This window comes from Eurypyga helias, unplaced genomic scaffold (assembly GCF_000690775.1).
Source record: "Eurypyga helias isolate BGI_N326 unplaced genomic scaffold, ASM69077v1 scaffold21363, whole genome shotgun sequence".
NCBI lineage: Eukaryota > Metazoa > Chordata > Aves > Eurypygiformes > Eurypygidae > Eurypyga > Eurypyga helias.
Window position 1 is genome coordinate 15,382 of NW_010242126.1, and position 13,542 is coordinate 28,923.

Sequence of the window (13,542 nt, forward strand, 5' to 3'; positions counted from 1 at the left end):
CCTCTTAATACTTACTATGAAATCTTTTGAACTGACATAGAGATCAGGGATTGTCTCGGCAGCATCTGTCAACATCCTCTTTGTTCTGGATACTGTACTGCACTATTTTGGGGGATATAAACCAACTATCTTTTGTTTCCACAAATATGCAGACTATTTCTATTTCTCTGAGGTAGTTTTATGGTTTAAAATTATTTTATTAACTATTTTATAATTATTTAAATGTTAATAAACTTTATTATTTAAAATGTTGCTAGAGTGTATATTATCCATTTAGAATAGAGATGTTTAGCCACATCCTTCTACAGATGGAAATACGGTACCTTAAAGTAAGATGCCAGTATTTATAGAAACTAGAATGGAAAATATCTGTATCACCGACACATTTGCTCCTAGTCAGATCATTAATGCCCAGAGTTTCAACCTTCTTAATTCCTAGCAATTTCTAAATCTCCCTCTTTGCAAGCCTATGCCCTATTTCCAATTATTAATTCTTACTTCTCCATGTGGCTTCTCAGCCAATCCCTTTCTTGGATGAAATTATTCCAATTTATTCTCTCCTAAATCAAATTATCTCCTCTCCTAGACCTCTCAGCTTCCATCGGTTCTTCCACAGGCTCACAACCTCAGGATCCTAACTCTTCTTTCGCATTTAGTCAAAGACTAACTTTTACCATTTCTCGCTTACTAATAATCACCATCAAACTTTGCTTTTTGTCAGCACGCTTTATGAATGATGGCACCTATCATATAGTCCTCTCTCGTACTGTCTCTAAGCAGATCCTACTCTCTGGCCTATTTCTTAACTTTCAAACTCCAGTTTCATTCTTGACGTTCTCTTTATTCGTTAGGCACCATTACTACGACCGTGTTTCAGCTGCATCAAGCCTGTCAGGGCTTTCTGAATCAAATTCCAATCTCTGTCTTCACTTTTAAAGATGAGGCAAGAGGTTTAGGTCTCGTTGTTCTAGTTTAATCACGGGATTAATCATTCCCAAAAACAACGACTTAACCCTTGTTCCTTACCGTTTCCTTTCCCTTTGCTCCACTATTCTACTTTGTGTTTGTTTTAAATCACTCCTTCGAACAACTCTCCTTACGTTGTCGGGAAGCTTGCTTGCACACTCAGATTTCTAGAGACAGGAGCAGCTCTTTGGGATGAGAACTATCCTGAGCCTTACAGAAGCAAGACAGCTCAGTCCTGTTCTAGCTCTGAAGAGCCCTCTCAGGAGCTACCCCGCTATCCCAGGAAGGCTCCGCTTCACTGATACACTTACCTTCCGCCTTATACCCATTCCTGCAAGTGAAAGGCCACAGACTTCCTTAACATCTGCCTACTCAAGCTGGCTATTCACTGGCAGAAGACTCATCCATCTACCTGCTCCCTTTTCAAGGCTTAAATGGGGCCAAAATAGGGCTTCTGAGGTTTTTACCACCACCAGAGAGACTCTGAGAGTCCATACAAAGGCACTGCTGGCCATGCCTCAACAGGAAGAAAAGTTTGGGGACACTGCCCTTGAATTACTTGGCACAACACAGAAAATAACTTTTTTCAGTAAAACTCCAGAATACTCTGGAAGTGAGATTAAGAAACACTTTGTGAAACTGATACCATACTTAAAAATACTTGCTTTAATCTTCATGAGGAAGATAATATTAGCAAAAGATTAAAAATTAATATGAAGATATGCTTCCTATAATAATCTCTTCCTAGCGGAAGCCTGGGACTTCAGATGCCTTCTGAAATTTTGTTGTACTTTTCAAACAGGATCTATCGCAAACGGAGGAGATCATTAAAAATCAAAAAAATTTTGCTAATGTAGGGAGAATCCAGGACATATTTTTCTGAGATGTCTTGGGGAGTGGGAAAGAAACAGATGCAGGGAAAAAAAAGTCAAAATTTAAAAATACAATACAATAATTATAAACATTATTTATGAAAACAGACTATGTTTTGTGTCTATGTTGGAAATCTATTAAAACTGAGCAATAGGACTATTTATAAAGTATGGTACAAATGTGTGGGAAAGCTGTAACAATTGCAAACGCCCAGGCATTTAAAAAAACTAAACAGACAAAATACAAATGATAAAATACCAAAGGCGGCAGTCAAAAAGCAACATGAATGAAGAATAAGATGCTTGAATCATTAGCATCAGTGTTGCTTTTTTTAAAAAAAAAAAACAACCAAAAAGTAATCTCATTTTTTGCATCTAAAATGGAAAGTAGGGTGGGTTACAGAATTGGGACACATGAATGCATGAATGGGTAAGGTGTACAGAAACATCTCTAAACAAAAAGAAAGCAGACATATTTGGAAAAAAAACCCATCAGCATCTTCATGAGCCTAAACTCAAAATAACAAAATATTTGTGTACCAAAGACTTCCCTCTCTTACAACTTGAAATGGCCGTTTTCTGTACCATTAGAGACAAGCTGAGCAGCAGGGTTCTAGCACTGCTGCCCTCCTCTACATACAACTATTTCTAGCAAGTGAATTTCGTATTAATGCAATGTCTGCTTTTAGATGCAACTATTTAATTATTTACGCAGAATAAGGCTGTTCATTGATTGCTTCCTAACTCTCTCCTAACATTTCACTTGAAGGAGTGGTTCAGGGAACTGAACTCAAATCACGCTGGAACCAGCTGGAGCACCTGTAAATTTAGGGCTTGCAACAGGCATAAAATGGGGCTCCTGATTGTTACCACTGTGTTCGACTGACTTAAAATAAATCGGAAAATTTGATAAACAACTTTCAAAGGGCAAGAAATATCCTGTTCTTCATCAGTGTTTTGAACACCATACAAAAGCTGGTGCTAAAAGTGGTCATTCGGAGAGATAAAAATGCAAAATAACAAGTATTTAATTTATAAGGAGTATTTCCTGAAAGAGTATGAATAATATCAACCGAGCTTTCCTTTACTTCCATCAGAGTGAAACACAGACCCACTGCTCACCTTCTGGTGAGAGAGGCAAGCTGAAAATTCAGCTTTTCGGGATGGGTTCAATTACGCAGCCCTGGACAGCAGAGTAACGCCACACAAACAGCTATGGCCCAGTATGAATATTGTCACGGAAGTGAAGCACGGGCAGGTATGCAGAATGCCAATTAGCTACCCTATAACTGGGCTATGCCAAAAATTAAGCGCTAGTCAAATACTTGCTATCTCAATGGACTTTCAAAAAGCTTTTTCCACTCCTGGAAGCTGGGCTTTACATATTTTCTCCTACCCACCTACTAGCTGTCACCTAGGAAAACACTCGTAATTCAACAATTAAGCACAATCACCATCTTCAATTTTTCTGAGAAACAACCAAACTATTCCTCAGGATGCTGAGGAATGGAGGAAAGCAGAGTTACCTAAAAAATTCAGATAATAATATGGTTAATTTGTTAAAGGGCAGCTTTTTCTTTGCTAAACAAAGACTAGTATATGTAAGGGCTGGCAGAAAAACCTGCACCCACCCGCCCCACACACATACACACACCCTCCCTCCAAAGCTTACAATCAACACACAATTCTCATTAGAGCTAGAAGTTGAATTTAAAAAGATAATTAAATCCATTTATACAATATTTGCAGTCAAGTGTTAATTAACGATATTGCCCAGACTCTCATTTTCAAAGCCACGTACAGGGAATAATCCTCATTTAAAACAATACAAAAAACCCCACTTCTGAAAAACGTGAAGAATGCACTTAAATTTTTGCCTTTTTTCTGGGGCGGGGGGGGAACAACACGGAGCAGGGCGGGAAGGCAGGAGGAGAGTGAGCAGATAGACGGAAGAGAGTGAATGAGCATTCTTTTCAAGAATAATATCTACACAAAGTGAAGGCAGCATGGTTCACCAATTCAGGGCCAGAGGAAAGACTAGGAGCAGAACAAAGACACTGGCCAGAAGAATGGAGGACTCTTCTGTGGCTGACTGGCTGAAGGAAACCTACTTAGGCTGGACTCATGGCAACCTAGGATACAAAAATCCCATAAACAACAGGGCATTTGTGCATGTAACTCCCTGTACACTGCTCTGAAAATTCATTTTGCAGAGTTTTCTCTCCCTCTCAACCCTTACACATGCACACACTGCGCTGCGTGTTAGTAGCTTTCATATCCATTTAAATGCTACAGCCAAGAAACACTGTGCACATTCACCAGCTCTGCTTTACTGAAAAAGAAGCTGAGAAATTGGCATCTAGTCCAAAGGGACCATATTACAAAATATTTAAAGAGGGATTGAAAGGCCATGCACCAAAATGCCAAAAACCCAACGAAGCCAAACCTGTTAAAGAATGTGGTTTTGTGCGGTGCAAGAAGATAAAAAATAAACATGTATAAACTTTAACTCTCTTTGGCTCAAAACTTCAGGCCTTCTTTGTCCTATATTGCATATTTTTAAACTAAGGCTCTCATTTTTAGAACAGCTCTGAATTAAACCTTTCCAAAAACAAACAAAAAAAAAGTGAATAGTAAAGCTGATGCTAATACCTTTGAGGTTATGCATTTTGGCCATTTTAGTCCTAGCACTTTTCCACTGAATTCCAAAATAAGCAAATAAATAGATAGATAAATAAATAAATAGATGAATAATCCAATCTACTAAAATGTAATTTGGAAGTCCCCATTGTCTGAATTAACTGGATACAATAAAAGACAAAACTATTTAACAAACCTTGACCTTCATGAATGCACAAACTTCAGGGGTCTGCTACTCGGGGGTTGTTTATAGAATACTACTTCCAGATTTGCTTACTAGAGTTTATATTCACTTTACAGCCAAAAGAAAAGTGGAGCAAGTTGAAAGCACAAAACTGATTTATTTTTAAAAGTTTCATAACATCTGTTAAGTCTAAACAAACTACATCAGGGTTTTAGGCTGCATACGCATTACCAGAAACCTTGCCTGAGTGGGGAAACAGATTTTACGCACGCCAGTAAAGATACTCAAGGGACTATACTCACCAGTATGAATCTTCTCATGCCTCTGTAGCAGGTACTTCTGTATGAAACGCATGTCGCACTGACTGCACTGAAATGGTTTTTCACCTTGAACAATATAATTCCACATCCATAAGTTAATAACTACACACTGTTGTTTCTGATAACTACTTTTGAGGAATATTAAAATGGCTATTAAAAAAAAAACCCAGCATCTGAGCGAATTCCAAAAATACTCTAACACCAAAAAACATTAGCCTTACTAAGTATACGAACTGCAGAATTCTTTCCATGATCCCAAGAGTCACATTAAGACTAGCACGGAAGAGTGATCTGAAATGGCTGTAATTTCCTCATGAACAAGATCAATCACGATGCTGGCATAAGACTGCATTCAGGATACTGGCAAGCTATTATAATGGTAAGTACCTTTTTCACTTCTCCGAACCAGAGAGATACCTCATCAGGCAAATAAGCAGCCGGAGCACATTTTACAAAGGGGTCAATTTTGGCACTTAGGCTACAAGTCAACCCATTACTTTCTGATAAAGAAAGAAAAGAAACCTTGTAAACAGTTAGGTCTTCAGTTTATTAAACATATGTTGATTTTTTTTTTTTCTGGTATTCTTTTGACACTTTGGTGCATGGAATCTCTAAGCTTAGATGCCAAGTTACCTACACTCTGAAATTCGCATAGAGCTGAAAACATTTTTAACATAAGTAAACAACTCTTTATATAGTAGAAAAGACAAATTTGAAGTCAAGCAGTACCTGTATGAATGAAGACATGTCTCTGTAAATGGTAGTTGGTTCTAAAGGCAGCATTGCAATGCTCACAAACATGAGATTTGTGGGTTTTCAGACCAAGTGATCCATCCTCATTTATTGTAAGGATCTATTTTAAAAAGAGTAAAATTTGTTCTCACACTACCCTCTAAAGATGTCTTATGAACTAAAAAAAAAAAACCACATTAATTTTTTTCGATGCAGAAAATTTAAATATTTAAGGTAAAACAATGCTAATTTCTACAAAGCTACGTGTTAGGCTTTTAAAACACATTTCCAATTGCAGTCCAATCCAACTTGCGTCTCACTGTGTATTAAGAGATAGTTCAACTGGACGGAGACAAAAGCAGCTCATGGAAAATCAGCTTAGAGCTCCCCTATTCACAGCTGAGTCACTTTACATGCTGTTTACTTTGTCCGTCTGTTGGAAAGGATGCAAAGTAACCAAACCACCTCTGGGCACTGAACCACGGATAATCGCATTTTAAAGCAAAAATGAAAGGTTATATTCTTTTTTCAAATGACGATTGTTAATGTTTGCTAAAAGGCAATAAAACTTATCCAGGAGAGTTATACAAATTATCTATATCTACATAATACCAAGCGTTTCAGAGGCAAAATTATATTTTAAAAACCAAACTCCCAAAGCCAAACAACCAAGAAAATAGTAGTATTATTCTCCCCTTTCAAGTTTTTTACTCAATAAAATATGGCTCACTCAATATAGATATTAGAGCACCTCTTTGACGAATTCAATTTGCCACACTCAATTGCTCTGCTGTCAAAGCAAGCTGCTATTATCTACCTTATTTCATAAAGCCCAACGCAGGTTCACTAATTTGTCAAAAAAAAAAAAGAACAAAACAAATCCCAAACCCCAAACTCTCTACTATCTCTGGCAAGAGAGTAAGAAAACCAGTAAATAAATTACATTTCCAAAAGTCTTACTTAACTGGAAACAAAACTATGAAGAAGAGCTTAAGTAACCTTAAGTAAAACAGTTTAGTCCCTTGTTATTAATAAAAAACATAAGTCTGCTGGGGAAACACATCTATAATTTGATTAGCTACGATGTTTCAGGTTTTATGATAATGACAGTGATGAGACAGAGAGTCAATAACTGAAATAGTATCTCTGCAATAGTAGCAAATACTGTAGGATCTACTTAAAGATTGTTTAATTCTGCTGCATCAGAACTCAGCAAGAGTGGAAGTCTCAAGCTAACGAATTCTTGTGCATTCACTCTGAAGGACAAGCACATTCATACGTTTGAGAGACTGGCATGTTACAGCTCCAGTAAGTCACAGATACAGACAGTTATAAGAAATCTGTCTGTAACAACATACGGCTAATGAAATACTGACTGGTTATTTAAAATAAATATACATACATGTTATGAAAAGTTTTTCATGTAATGTATTGAAATTTTACAAAAATTGTGCAGAAAACAGGCCTAATTTCACAGTTATCCTAAATCTGGGCTCTTCTACTGCATCTACTCATCATACCACCTCTTAAATGAAGAAAGTTAACTTTGTCAGTGCAGTTTTTCTAACAGAAGCAATGAAAAAGCTTACGCGTGTGTGTGCACGTGCGTGCGTGCATGTGTGTGCAGATGTGTTTGTGTGCATGGAAGAGGGCAGAGTAGACAGGATTCTTAAGAGCTATTGAGTTTTTATTGATATGATGACTATATTAATATAAAACAAGATTTAAAATGTCTCAGTATGTTAATTGACTTCCATTTGTAAAAGTCCCAGCTGCCGTTTGGATGGAAAATCAATCCCATCGCTCTGGGAATAATAACTTAAACTGCAGTGGGCTCTCACCTATGTCAGTCCCTCAGCTCCCTTCTGCCTTCCTGCTCTGACAAGTTCGAAAAAAGGGGAAGAGAGACTGAAAAAGAACCTGTTTAACGATGCCCCTGATAATTCCTCAGTCTTTTGTCATCTCGAAAGACTAACACTGACAACTTGGGAGATAAAAAGGAAGCATGCAAGTACATGTCTGTAGAAGGAGGGACTCAAGCCTCTCCTACCTTGCCATGTTTCCATGGAAGTGATCTGTGGAGGCACTCAACCTAGATGTCCTTTTTTATCAAGGGGAGCAGCATCTCAATGCACGGGATTTAGAACTCGTTTCCACACCCAGTCTGAAACAATTTCAACTTTCCAAGGGTACTACAGGTGCAGCCTAATTTGACAGTGCTTTGAGGAAGACTGAGAGTTCTCACTCCCAGGCAAACAAAAAAGAGGTTTTGGAGTTTTTCTTGTTGTTGGGATGAGTTTTCCTTCAACGTATACGCAGTCTGAGCCGATTTCAGAGTAGGCTTATTTCAGTGCTGCTGTGTGATCATATATAACTGATTTTTGCCTATCAGAGCAGCCTGTATATGTTCTATTTTAAGTCTAAAGATTAATACTGATTTGGGGAATGACTAGAAGACGTAACACTGCTACCTCATGAGGTGAAATGATTCTGGTTTTATCTGAAGTGCGTCTCAATAGAAGAAAATTGTTTTCAGACATACAGGGATACATACTCTTCGTGAATGGATCTACAAAACAAATTTTGAAGTAACAAACCAGCAACTATGGTAAGAATCTTTTGATATAAATAAATACATATATGAAGATGATTATGACCACAGGAATATTCCCTACTGGTAAATTAGCTTTTAAAAATTAGTGAACTTTTTAGAATTGTCAAAACTACCATTTTAGAATTCTTTTTAAAAACTTTACACTACTATGCATGAAGCATATAGAATTGTCAGGCTCACAGAAAAGCACAACTATTATTAGATACAGAGTAATCATTTATAAATTGTCTATAAAGCTACTGACTCATAATTTTAAAAAAAAAAAAAATATTTGGAGAGAGAACTGCCTGGAGAGACAGATGTTAAAATATGTCAAGGGTTCATGTTGCTAAAAAGAGTTCAAAGAAAAACACTGTTATATCAGGTTTTGGTTTGGGTCTCTGGTGAACTTCAGAACTGCATCTTTACTGAGCAAACAAACAATTTCCAGCCTAACTACTTCAACTGCTAATGAAATTAGTCATAGTCAACCAAATCTTCAGGTTCTTTTAATCTTGGTTTTGCCAAATCAATGTCTTACTTTTGCTGGTGAACGCTGTTTTCTTTTCTTCTTTTTCTGCAAATCTACTGGCTCTCGTATTTGTTTTTTGTCTCGTTTCTGTTGTTCAGATGCATCAGTAAAGGTAATTTCTTGCTTTACACTGATCTGTTAAGATACCAAGTGCCAGTTTCAGGTAAGGTTCTCACTACAGAAAAGCAATTTTTCAATTTTAGAAGATGACAAACTGATGAAACAGAAAACCTTTTCCTAAGGGAATTATCTTGTGGCTTCATTCTTTCAGATATTTAAGTGAAAGGAATAATAAGTATCTCAAAAAAAAAAAAAAAAGGGCATTGTTAATTTCTACAGTGACATTTTGATGTATCCTTTCATTCATCTCCCAAAGTCTTTTTTCCTTCTGACCTGGGTGATTTTGAAATCAGTTCTTATATTAAAATCACTTCCATCTGTAAAACCATTCAGTTTTTCATACCTATTTTACTTTAGTCCGTGTGTTGTCAATGCAAGATTTAACGGAATAGTTTATTATATAGTTAAGACAGAAGTATTTTTTAAGAAAACAAGAATAGTGGTAATGAAGTTTTTTCCAAAAAATAATCTAAAGTAAGCTGTAATAAAGAGCACGATACTCTTACATTTTTCTAATGCCTGAATCACCTGATCTACAGCTAACAGTGTAGTGTTTTAACAACGCTCCCTTTCTAAAGATTATTCCTCGTATATAAGGCTATCTACTTTTAAAGTCCTGGTAATTATCCTTTATGTTTGAAGGGTAACAGTGATGATGTGCTGCATTACAGACAGATGCTCTGTTTTCAAAAAGGAAGTCGTCTATATCCTCTCTGGGAGAGCTGAGGAACACCTTCTATGAGATATCGAGGAGGGTCGTATTTATGGTCATGTATGAAGTGTCACAGTCCAACCTGCAGTGTGAATGCAATTGCTAAGCGTCCACATACTTTGAAGACATACAAGATGCTTCCTATAGCAAAAGGAACTACATAGTACTATGAACAGCATAAACAGTGTGCACCTTTCGTAACGCTATTTATTCTGCTTTGCAGTTACCCTCGAATATTAGATGTATTTAAACGAGCACATTGTAACCCATTAATTCTATGGTAACAGCCTGCTTATAAAATATTTATAAAACAGATACTTAAAGATTACGCTTAATTGGCAAAATTTTTACACAGCCAGAGGCAAATGACATTTTCATAAATAGCATCCATTCATAAATATTTTGATAATCAAAATCCAAACAAGTAATTAATAGATTCTTGCCAGAGTAGGATTACACTACCATATCAAGCTTCCTAGTAATTTCTCCAATATTTCACAAAGAAAGTGCTTACAGGGACATTAACAGCATACTGCAGCCCTTGAGGAAGTCTATCTTGCATCTCCATGTCATCATCATTTTTTACCGTCTCCTCATGGACCATGAGTTCATCATGTGAAATCATCTCTTGCTGTCGAAGTTCACTTTCCTGTAACACTTCATCTGTCGCAAGAATTTCTTGGTGTGCCATAGTCCGATCTTGAAGCACTGCCTCTTGCCGTTCTCCCGATACTCCAGACTGGTCAGATACTGCACCCATCCCTACCATAGCCCTGGATGACTGCATCTGGTCTATGCCACCACATTTAAGAAATAATCCTCCCAGCTTGTCTTCAATGTTCATTCTTATGTGCAATAACCTACAAAGAAAGTTTTAATAGTAAACATCTACAATTGGTGCTCTCAATTAAAATTGTGTTACTTAAAAAACATTTTATAAGAACACAGTCAGTACTCAACATACACACATGCACTCCTAAAACTGACATCCGAGTAAATGCGAGAAGCTGGGTATCTGGTTCAACATTAAAAGGTTCTTTCACACACATGCATGTGTACACAACCGAACACTTTCAAATAAGAAGTTGCAAACCAAAGTGCCTTCTGATTACTGGCAAAATTCTGTTAATTAAATGATGGCTAACAACTCCTTCTCATTCCTTAGAAAACTGTTTTTTTTTCTTCTGTGCCCTTTTTACTCCATTCCCTTTTTCCATTTTGACTTTTACAAATGCCTCTTTCACGTTGCTCCTGTTCTGCCTACTTCCTTTTCCTTAAAGTGCCCTTTCACTGCTGCTACCCCAGGGCATACTGCAGCCGCTGGAACCTCGTAATACCCACAAGAGGGACAAAACCAAGCTGCATCAAGAGCAGCGTGGCCAGCAGGTCAAGGGAGCTGATTCTGCCCCTCTGCTCCACCCTGGTGAGACGCAACCTGCAGTGCTGCATCCAGCTCTGGGGCCCTCAGCCCAGGAAAGACATGGACCTGTTGGAGCAGGTCCAGAGGAGGCCACAAGATCAGAAGGTGCTAGCACCTCTGCTATGGGGACAGGCTGAGAGAATTGGGGTTGTTCAGCCTGGGGAAGAGAAGGCTCCAGGGACACCTTACTGCAGCCTTGCAACACTTAAAGTGGGCTTATAAGAAAGAAGGGGACAGACTTTTTGTAGGGCCTGTTGTGCTAAGACAAGAGGTAATGGTTTTAAACTAAAAGAGAGTAGATTTAGACCCGAAAGACAGAAGAAATTTTTAGGGTGGTGATGTACTGGAACAGGTTCCCCAGAGAGGTAGTAGATGTCCCATCCCTGGAAACGTTCAGAGTCGGAGTGGACGGGGCTCTGAGCAATCTGATCTCATTGAAGATGTCCCTGCTCATTGCAGAGGGGTTGGACTTTTAAGGTCCCTTCCAACCCAAACTATCCTATGAAAACACAACTTTCTGGCTAAAGGTGTATATCAAATAAAGACTATAAATAAAAAAAGGCATTCACTTTCACACCCACTAAGCAGGAGCATAAGTCAGGAACTAAGAACTCTAGTCATGAAGGGCAATACCATTACATGGACTTGTGGTACACAGATAGATATAAAATCATAATCCAACAAGTGTCATGACATTAATTGTTTTTTAACACTGGGCAGCAGGCTTTTATGAAGGCGGAATTGGCAGCACCTTATTATTCTATTTATTATTGTATATGCAACAGTCCTAAGCCTCTTCTCCTTGGCATACTGGATGTCCAGTCAGAGCAGTCAGCCTCCTTCACCCTACACCCCAGGCCCATTAATCCCTACCCATTCCAAAATGCTCTGGGTCTATTCCTTCAGAAAGACAGAGACATCCTTCCTCCATCCCTCTGTCTTCCCACAGCTGGAGGGCAAAGGCTATACAAAGGCTAGAGCAGACACAGGGATGGGAGCAGAGGCACAGCAAAGTTGGACAACACACAGCAGGCCTAGCCAAAGCACGAGACAAGACGGGTACCTCAGGGGGGTATCCCCATCCCAAGCACGAGCACCTTTGATTTTCATGCATACAGAATTACAATATAAATGTGATGCTGATATATCGTTAGTCATCAGTTGGAATTCTGTCCCCCTAAGAGTGCAGCATGGTGAAAGGCTCTATCTCCATTCAAATTCAGAGGTTACGCTTCTTCCCCTGCAGCTCCCAGTGACAACTCGGAACCAAAGGAATCCAAGTCCCTCTGCCCAGAACAGGCAGGGCCATCACCCTGCCCAGCTGCACCACTGCCACCCCCTGCCAGTGTAACAGCCCGCCAAGACGCAGAAAGTCATGATCAAATGTACATGAAATGTTTACAGCTCAATTTTCAGTTTGATCCATTTGACCAGTTTCCAAGTAATTTTCTTCACCAGGAAAATATTTGGAAAACTCTCCTGTATCTTAAACATTTGTGAACATTTGTTTGTACCAAACTACACTAAGTTTACGAAATAAATAATGGTCTTTCTTCAGGTGAGATCCTAGAGCACTTGGTAGGAATGCAAGCCACCAGCAGAAACAGCTGAAAGTTCTCTAAGATTTGCTACATTATACTTTGTTTCAAATTAGTTCTTACCTTCTGAAAGTCAAATTCATTCAGTTTCTTAAACAAACAAACAAGCAAACCGACCACACACCCCACAAATAAAAAAAGGCCCATTAATACCTTTTGGTAGCAACTCATGCAGTGTAACTGGAAAGTGAAAGAACATTTGTCCCTGTTCTCTGTTGTGAGAGGTTCTAAATTTCTGAATATATCAGAAAGGCTAACAGACGGGATGGCCTGACTCCTCTGAGTTTCAAATATTTAAGAGGCATACCTAAGAAAAGCTTTTCAGCCCTTTATAATTTTTTAAATAAGCCCGCCTCTGTTGGAAGGCAGGACAGCAGTCACCAAGGTAGACCTGTTCATATATGTTATCAAAAATGTTAATGTTCTTCTTTCCTATGTAAAAAACACATTCTAGGGATCCAAAAAGCTTGTGACAGGAAGAGAACACCGGGAAAATTTCTGTTCAGAACATTTAGGCTTGCAATTTGTGCATTCTGTCCTTCTGCAATTCTAACACAAAGAAGTTTGAAATCTTACTCTCGATTTTCACAGCATCTGCCTTCCAATACGGACAACAACTCCTTACTGCCCTGAGTGAGTTCAGGTAGCGCTAGGTGACAAGTTTACTCCCAAGTTAAGCCACTGCGCAGTAAGAGAATGAGATTTCACATGTCTTCAAGGGAAAATGCATGTCTGGCATGCCACCTGCAGGCATTATACAATCCCTGAAGTATTTTTCGGAGGTAACTGGGAAACCATACTGATAGTTTCTCAGCAATAACGTAAACAAACAAACGAAAAGCAAGCCTGGCAC

General features: G+C 38.4%; 1 protein-coding gene across 1 annotated transcript in view; it reads right to left on the reverse strand.

Moving 5' to 3' along the window:
- Positions 1 to 10,525, reverse strand: part of ZNF148 (zinc finger protein 148) — a 14,464-nt gene extending 3,939 nt beyond the window's left edge. Inside the window, exons 1-4 of the mRNA XM_010148987.1 lie at positions 10,186 to 10,525; positions 8,849 to 8,974; positions 5,712 to 5,835; positions 4,965 to 5,048 (exon numbers count right to left, since the gene is read on the reverse strand). Coding sequence (XP_010147289.1) covers positions 4,965 to 5,048; positions 5,712 to 5,835; positions 8,849 to 8,974; positions 10,186 to 10,515 — 664 coding nt within the window. The 5' untranslated portion in view covers positions 10,516 to 10,525. The remainder of the gene's footprint in view (positions 1 to 4,964; positions 5,049 to 5,711; positions 5,836 to 8,848; positions 8,975 to 10,185) is intronic.
- Positions 10,526 to 13,542: the final 3,017 nt, after the last annotated feature.